The sequence below is a fragment of the Gopherus evgoodei genome, chromosome 2, assembly GCF_007399415.2.
Source record: "Gopherus evgoodei ecotype Sinaloan lineage chromosome 2, rGopEvg1_v1.p, whole genome shotgun sequence".
Lineage (NCBI taxonomy): Eukaryota > Metazoa > Chordata > Testudines > Testudinidae > Gopherus > Gopherus evgoodei.
This window is the reverse complement of record NC_044323.1, coordinates 181,323,922-181,332,697: the sequence shown is the minus strand read 5'-3', so window position 1 is coordinate 181,332,697 and position 8,776 is coordinate 181,323,922. Positions and strand designations below refer to the sequence as shown.

The 8,776-nt window shown below is 43.7% G+C and overlaps 2 protein-coding genes across 4 annotated transcripts in view; both read left to right on the top strand.

The window, feature by feature from the left end:
* The first annotated feature begins 6,205 nt into the window (after positions 1-6,205).
* GFOD1 (glucose-fructose oxidoreductase domain containing 1) overlaps positions 6,206-8,776 on the top strand; it is a 132,412-nt gene continuing 129,841 nt past the window's right edge. The window contains exons 1-2 of one of the 3 annotated variants that reach the window (XM_030552426.1): positions 6,206-6,470; positions 6,938-7,124. In XM_030552426.1, coding sequence (XP_030408286.1) covers positions 6,378-6,470; positions 6,938-7,124 — 280 coding nt within the window. In that variant the 5' untranslated portion in view covers positions 6,206-6,377. Of the gene's footprint in view, positions 7,125-8,776 lie in introns of all 3 variants that reach the window. The other 2 variants (XM_030552427.1, XM_030552428.1) reach the window with 2 other exon arrangements.
* The window catches only part of LOC115646516 (TBC1 domain family member 7-like), a 192,064-nt gene continuing 189,740 nt past the window's right edge, over positions 6,453-8,776 (top strand). Inside the window, exon 1 of the mRNA XM_030552437.1 lies at positions 6,453-6,470. The gene's annotated coding sequence lies outside the window, so the exon portion shown is untranslated. The remainder of the gene's footprint in view (positions 6,471-8,776) is intronic.

Sequence of the window (8,776 nt, the reverse complement as noted above, 5' to 3'; positions counted from 1 at the left end):
GATTAATGGTATATAGCTGCCTAACCTGGCCAGTCTAACCAGAATTGTTTTCCCATTTTCCTCTTTTTTGCATGGCACATAAGCAAGAACAATTCTTTATTTTTATTTCTTCAAATCTCTAGCTGCCCACCCAATGCTCTGGGTGCCGATCCCATATATTAAAAATCACAACATATACAGAGGACTCCCCATAAATACATCCACCTCACCTCAGCCTATACCCTCTTCAACAGCCTTAGAGAGGAGCAAGGTAACAGGCTTTTCAATGTGCCTGGAAGGTTAATAAATCTGGGCTCTGGTGGGCCGAGGGAAGGCAGCAAGTTCCTAAACTAAGCAATATAAATAACTAAAACAATAACAACAACCCAGCAGAACAAAACCCTGCCCTGGAACATGGCCAGTCCTCTTTAAAGAAGCAAATAGATGAAACAAAAGAATGTTATCAGTTCTTCTGTTCCTGGGGTTGTGTCCATTTACCTCACTCCTTGTGTATTTACAAAAGGGAAAAATGAAATTTGTGCCTAGGCTTTTTGAATCACTGAGGTAGCGCTTCCTGTTGTGAAATGTAACTGGTTCTCTGTATTTTGGAAGCCTGGCTTAGCAGGCTGACAACACTGTCTGCTCTTTTATGGAACAAGATTTATTTATTTGGAGTTAATTTTGGATCTCTCCTGGCTGCAGTATTTAACATATATTGCATGTCTGCATTATTTTTTGGAGTTGCTATAATTTTCTGCCTACTCTAAAGTTTCTCGCAGAAGCATCTGGTCCTGGCCACTTTTTGAGACAGGATACTTGATTAGATGGACCTCTGGTCTGATCCAGTCTAGCAACTGTTATGCTCCTATATACAAATGGATTACCACCTAATTTGACTCTTTTAAACATATTTTATATGGGATACCTCATAACTCTTAAAACCAAGTTAATTTTATTTTACATATTTCAAAGTGTCTAAAAAACTCACAATGCCATACTATCTTCTTCCTAAAGTAACTTGACTATAACAGGGTTCAAAAAAGAACTAGATAAGTTCATGGAGGATAGGTCCATCAATGGCTATTAGCCAGAATGGACAGGGATGGTATCCCTAGCCTCTGTTTGCCAGAAGCTGGGAATGGGTGACAGGAGATGGATCACTTACTTGATGATTACCTGTTCTGTTCATTCCCTCTAGGGCACCTGGCATTGGCTACTGTTGGAAGACAGGATACTGGGCTAGATGTACCTTTGGTCTGACCCAGTATGGCTGGTATTATGTTAACTTCTTATCCACAGTGCAAATAATGCAATACTTATTAGCTATATAGCATATTTCATTTTACACCACTTTACAAACTTATAGTATGAGTCATGACATAGTCTAGTGTTTAGGCCCAAAATTAGATTTCAGAATTCAGGGCTTCTATGCTACTGATTTACTAGGGCCTTGATTCAGCATGGAGCATTTGGAACAACTAAATGGGACTACTCACATGCTTAAAAGTAGGCAGATGCTTACATACCTTGCTGAGTTGGGTCCCACATGCTGTCATGCAAGTCATCTAGGCTGACATTTTCAAGTGCCACTAATTCTGAGTATTTCATTTTTGGTGGCTAGCTGGAGACAAACACTTAAGAACTGAGAGTCCCAAAATGAAGAGACACCTTTGAAAATTTTGCACTTACTTTCCCTCTCCTTCAGTTTCTCCATCTGTAAAATGGGGGTAATAATACTTACCCACCATTGTAAAATATTGTGAGATCTATGCATAAAACATCATCCTATGTGCTAAATGGTGTTATTATTCAACCCCTTTTTGTGGACCCGCAGTCCTTTAGTGAGGGCTCCTAACTGCACAGCATACAAATGCCTGTACAAGGATTATGTCAATGACTGGAGATTTCAGAGTCACCACTGCTTCCCTATAGCGCTACGACTTAAGATGCGTATCTTCTAAAGAATGGCTTCAGATTAATGGAGTTGGTATGCATCAAATGCACATTGAACAGGCTCAGGGAACAAGGGCCAGTGGGCTTTGTTTTCTGGGGAAAATTCCCATGGACTTAAGTGGGGCAGGCTCAAGCCTTATCTAAGTCATCTACTAGCTTATACAGCCTACTTTGCTGCAGAGCTCCCTTTCGCACACTAGGCTATTTAATACAATAAATATTAACACAGCTCTTCCCTTTAAATAAAAGTATGAGAACTTTGTGAGTTGTCTTAGTGGAAATGCAGTTAAAGAGACCTTGAAATAAAGTGTATGGCTCCTGCAAAGAACAAATTCTCAATAGTCTGAGAAACTTAAAAATGTGTTGGAATCTCATATCTATATGTATAAACTTGAGCAGCTCAGTTCATGTACAGTTTCTAGTGCAGCACATGTGTGTGACTCAATAAAGTTTGAGTGGGAGAACCAGACAGGTCTGAATCACCAAGTTTCCTTATCTCTGAATCACTGTTAGCTTTGAGTAAAACAACTGCAGCTCTCAGAGCTACAGAAGCCCAGTCATGATGATCGCAAATTGTAAAATCCAGAAGGAACCAACTAATTTAAAGAAATTTTGCAACCATTTGATGCTTGAGGACCCAGATTTATGTAAAAGAAAATCTGTTAATTCATGTTTTAAATTCTGGGATTTGAAAACTATTCTGGTAGACAGCAAGCTCTGTTTCCTGATATCACAGAAGTTATGTATTATTCAGCTTTGCTCACTGTTGTTCCAACAGGTGTATTAAAAAGTTGTAGAACCATAGTTATAGAATATAATGGTAGTACAATTGTTGTGAAAGTAGACTTGAAAATGAACAGAATTTTTAAGTGTGGAGTGATACAAAAAAAATTGCTTCAGACCATTAAGGGCCTGACCCAAATCTTTCATTTGACTTCTGTGGACTTTGGACAGAAGCCTAACAGAATACGTGTAGCAACCTTACATCTTAAAGGTCAACTGAAAGCTTTTACCTACCAAGAGGTGACTGAGTTCAAAAGAGTGCCAGGTTCCTGCACATCTCTTGCAGCAGCTGATTATTCTGGTGCCCATAACAGTTCCAATCTGCAAGGACTGCATGCTTTACAAATACAGAATGCTGAATAAATCTAATACAAAGAGACCTCTTTGAATATAGGTATTAGAATATAGGAAGGATTTCTGATTGTACATTCCCTTATGGAAAGTTCCCCTTTCACTTAGGCTAGTAACCAGCCCACATTGCAGTGAGGTCACAGGCTATATCACTTGGATAGTCCTCCAACACCTTCCTACAATTCCCTCCCTGTGCCCAGAAGGACTGACACGTTCTCCCACGATTCACTGGGAAAGAATCATAGAGTGGGTTGACTTACTGCCGCACAAAGAACCATGGATACGTTCCCAAGAGGCCTAGCAACACACATGGGGGAGCCAGCACAGCCATACCAATGAGGACACCATAACTCAGATAAGGCTATGTGATATGGCTGCTCATCTGGACTAGGCTAACTGCAGGGAGACATACAGTAAGGGTGAGCTTGTTGATAAAGACATGTTAACAAAATAGGAAGTAATGAACTAAAATAACTAGCAAACAAGAAACTTCTCTATAAAAATCATGGAATGAGCAGGATGTTGTACTAACTTCACCACTCAGTCACTTTCATCCTATCCTTCACCCCTGATCTACGTTATCTGTTTAGATTGTAAAATCTTCAGAACAGAGACCGTATCTGCATCTTTGTAAAGTTCCTAGTCCATGTTGGGGTAGGGTGACCAGATGTCCCGATTTTATAGGGACAAATCCCGATTTGGGGGGCTTTTTCTTATATAGGCACCTATTACCCCCCACCCCTTGTCCAGATTTTTCACACTTGCTGTCTGGTCACCCTATGTTGGGGGCCGAAGTAATATAAAATATATAATTAATAAATCATAGTTCACTCTCCATGCCCAGTCTATTCCTGTGATTTAGCTACATTCTTGGGTTTATTTTTATACAGACAAGGACAGTAAGACAAACAAAAATTTCCAAATTATTCATCTCAGGAACATAATCTATAAATAGTTTCGAGCATCTGACTGAGGACCCAATACAACCTTGACATTCTAAGGTAAGGTAGTGCTGCTGTGGTTAACAAATGGACCTGGATCATGTTTCAATTATTTTAAGCGCAAGTGTATCAATCTCAGTTTAGTTTGATGGTGCTTAGTTCAAAGGTGCAGAGTGCATAGCATGCAAGACTGTTTAACTTGTAGTGATCCTCTGTTCTTTTTTGCAGTAAAGAAGACTTTGTCCCCAGATGAGGACAGAAAAAACAGAATCTCCATGCAGCAGTTGAAAAAGGGAATGCTTGCTTCTTATATTGGTGTATTATGGTTGCAAAAATGTCCCTGGCACAACTCCAGGAATCTAATGTAGAAAAAAATGTTTTCAGTTGCATTGCAATGCAATACGTAAAAGCAAAAGGAAATTAGTGAAGAAACAAGAATAATAAAATGGTTTATTTAGATGGGTTTCATTGTATAGGGGTTAGCAGAATGGAGAATAGATAGAAAACCAAGGTTACATTGTCTGAAATCCCCCTACATGGGCTCAAGGAACTTCCTGACTCTGATTTTTCTTTCAGGTATGATGCCACTGAAACGACATTGACCTCAATGGAGTTACTCTGGATTTACACCAGTGTAAGTGAGCAGCACAGAACTGGGTGAGAATTTTTTTGCTTAACCATTCTCCCCGTGGAAGTAGAAGGGGGTTTGTCCTGCAAAAGCAATGGATCTCCAGAGATCTGTACAGATCTTGGTGAATCAACAGAGGTCAAGCCAATTTGTGCATCTGGAGTGGTTCCTGGCTGGCCCTCTCAGATTACCTCTGGCCCTTTGGCAACACCATTTCTGAGTTATATATCTCTCAGCCAGCCAAGGTCTGACGTGGAACACAATGTGTGATAAACACTCAGAATGAGGGGTCAAAAATTATTAATTCAGAAACCTTAAAATGCTGAATAATTCCTTCCTTTTGTGCATATAACATTCTGTGACCTCAGTTTTCATGATTCCTTATTTTTAATGTAAATAATTTTGAATGATAGATGTGAGGGAACATCGATATTTGTGTGGGATGCAGGTAACTTTGGGACTAAAATAAGTGATGTCCCTCAAAATGAGGAACATTTAAGAAACATGCTGCCAGGGAATCCACTGTCAGCTGCTATGGCCAGAACCTCTTATCAGGAGAGAGCTGCATCATGGTGGGAGATGAAGGAGAAAGAAGGAGATGAAAAAGCCAGCTGGGGGAAATACAAAATGAAAGGTAGTGAAGAAATTTAATTAGTGTATTTTATTTGTCTTACAAACAGTGTATTTTACTACTAATTTATTTATATAATTCCCTGCATTTATAGGGCTCCCAGTACCCTGGTATCTGGGCCGCCTTTACAAGCTTTAAAGTGGAAGCAGTTAGCGTTAGCAAAGCAATCTTCTTTTTATGATGGTACGCCAGAGAAAACTTGAATAAGAGACGTTTCAAAAGGTATGAGTAAGATTTTAGATGTCATTGAAAGATGTGCAGCCAAATCCTTCTTTATTAAAGGGAGAGGCTTAAAACCCCCTGCCTTCTAACAGATGCAAAAGAAGAGTGTCTCCCTCCAGACCTGGCAGCTCTGTATAGTCGGTCTCCTATCTCAAGCTGAACAATAAGAACAAAAATAAGAGTTAAAGTGGAGGGAAGGCTGAGCAAGCTCCTAACAAGCCGTGAGCCCCAGGGGAGAGGGTTGCAGGAGCTGGATAGGGGGTGGTGAAAGAGTGAGGGAGGGGAGAGGAACTAAGGAAGCCCAGCCTTTCAGGATCTAGGTACAACTTTACTTTCTCCTCCTTGGTTTTCACACCTCAAATGCTAGAAGAGGGCCTCATCCTCCCTGATTGAACTAACCTCTTTTATCTCTAGCCTGCTTCTTGCTTGCATATATATATATATATATATATATATACACACACACACACACACACTCTTACTTATCCCTGGAAATTTCCACTACATGCATCCGACAAAGTGGGTATTCACCCAGGAAAACTCATGCTCCAAAACATCTGATAGTCTATAAGGTGCCTCAGGACTCTTTGTTGCTTTTACAGATCCAGACTAAGACAGCTACCCCTCCGATACTAGGTACAATAGAAGCCCATCCTTCTGCCTGCTTCTATATCCTGCTGCCCCATCTAGTGCCACCAGCACTCTGCTGCCCCCTGGTAATGGCATGCCAGCCAATTGGTGCTATTTTTCGATTGCACTGGGAAAGAAACCAGAGTGGTGGCCAATGACACGTGAACTCTAAAGAGGGCGTTGCAGGAAAGCTGTAGGTGACAGCAAAACTCCTCCTTTTCTCGCAGTGAGCAGGAGTGCTCTGTGGTGAACATGGCAGATGCAGCTTAAGGTTCAGGCTGCTGCCTCCGCCTCCTCCTCCTCACTATACAACTTGGCTGCCCAGCAATTTCCCGTGGCGCTGGCTGGAGAGGTAGCTCGCTGGGAAAGAGCAGCCGGGTTCGGGGCTGTGTGTGCGCGCGTGTGGTGGGGAAGAGAGGCGCCCTGGGCTGTGTGATGATCCGGGTATGGAGGGCAAGCAGGGGGGAGCCTCTGGGGCCGCTGCTTTGCTGCTGAGCCGCTCCGGGAGCCGCGGGGCGCAGCAGGGACCAGCTGCCAGGCGACGTGCCAGCAACTGCTGCTGGGCTCGGGGGCGGCGTGTCCCCCTTCCCGGGGCGGCGGCGGCAGCCGCCCTAGGCTGGGTCTGAGCGCTCCTTGCAGTGCCGCTCGCTGCCGCGGCGCTTATCAGCTCTGCGCCCTTCCCCAGGCAGGGGCGGAGGGTGCACACGGGGGGAAAGGGGGCGCCGAGCCGGCCAGGGGCAGAGAGCAGCAGCCATGCTGCCCGGGGTGGGGGTGTTCGGCACCAGCCTCACCGCCCGGGTCATCATCCCGCTGCTGAAGGACGAGGGCTTCTCGGTCAAAGCGATTTGGGGCCGGACCCAGGAGGAGGCGGAGGAGCTGGCCAAGGAGATGAGCGTCCCCTTCTACACCAGCCGGATAGACGAGGTCTTGCTGCACCAGGACGTGGACCTGGTCTGCATCAACCTGCCGCCGCCGCTCACCAGGCAGATCGCGGTCAAAACCCTGGGTGAGTGAGTCCCACCCAGACGCCCTTTCCTTCCTGCGCACACTGGGAAGCGTCTCCTTCCCCCTGCGACTAGGGCTGCTCGGGAAGCATCTCCGGGGGTCGGGGAGCATGTGCGGGATCCCCATGGCTGGGGATGGGAGGAGCATCTGTGGCCACCCATTGCGCTTGTGGAGGTCTCCCCTCGGAGCTTATCCCTGTGCCTAAATAAATCAGTCAGTTCAAGGAGGTGTGTGTGTGAGAGAGAGAGAGAGAGAGAAAGAGAGAGCTGGCTGGATTGTGTTAGTGTCCTGTAGGAAGTCCTGCTGGGGAGGTGGAGTTATTGAAGCACTATTTTTGGTATTTTAGGATTACTGAAACAGAGATGATTTAGTACTAAAATGTGGGATTGTTAAAGATGTCACTGTCTTTGAGATTCGGATGCATGAGTTTTGAGATGTCATCAGTCCTTAGTATCAGACACCTGGTTAAGGCAACATACTGGAAGTTTTTAGGAAGCAGTGTTTCCCATCTTTCTTTTTTCAGAGTGTTGAAAGAGTTCACTTTTAAATACTTGATGTTGAAACTAGTTACTGGGCAACATTATGGGTAGGGCCCTACCAAATTCGTGGTCCATTTGGGTCAATTTCATGGCCATAGAATTTAAAAAATTGTAAATTTCATGACTTCAGCTTTTTAAATCTGAAATTTTACAGTAGGGATCCTGACCGAAAAAGGAGTTGTGGACAGGTCACGAGGTTATTGTGGGGTGGGGTGGGGAGGTTACGGTACTGCTACCCTTACTTCTGTACTGCTGCTGGCAGCGATGCTGACTTCAGAGCTGAGCACCCAGCCAAAAGCCACTGCTCTCCGGCCCCCCAGCTCTGAAGGCAGCACAGAAGTAAGGGTGTCAATACTGTGACCTGCCCACTTTGTGACCTCCTGCAACACCCTTTTGGGTCAGAACCTCTAATTTGAGAAATGCTGGTCTCCCCCATGAAATCTGTATAGCATAGGGTAAAAGCACCCAAAAGACCAAATTTCAGGGGGAGAGATCAGATTTCACGGCCTGTGACATGTTTTTCATGGCAATTAGTTTGGTAGGGCCCTAATTATGGGGTAAAATTCTGGCCCAGTTGACTTCAGTAGGAGTTTTGCCATTGACTTCAATAAACCAGGATTTCATCCATGGGGGCCTCATCCTGAGAGGTGATGAATACCCACAAGACCTGGATGCTCAGCACCTGTCAAGATCAGGCCCTAATGGTGTCTCAAAGGTTAGGTTCAAAATGGGGAAAAACATCTGTTTCATGATAAAAGGGAGAATATAATCAGGAGCTTTCATATATGCATAGAGCGGCACCAGAGAAACTGTTCACCATTTACTCTTTGTGTTAAATGATAGCTTAGTACCTTGCACAGTTGGAAGGTTGCCTCTTATACAATAATCCTAAAAAATAACCTGAGCAGGGCACAAAGATCAACAGATGCAAAGCAGTGAAGCAAGCAGAAAACTGACACTAAAGGAAATATTTTTACACAGGAGCCTTAATCAACATCATATACAAAGAAAGGACTGAAAAACAGGCAAACATTTATAAAAATAATCTTTGGATTTAGTTATACTTTAACACACACAAAAACTGTGGCCTAAGTTCTGCTTTAATTTACACTAG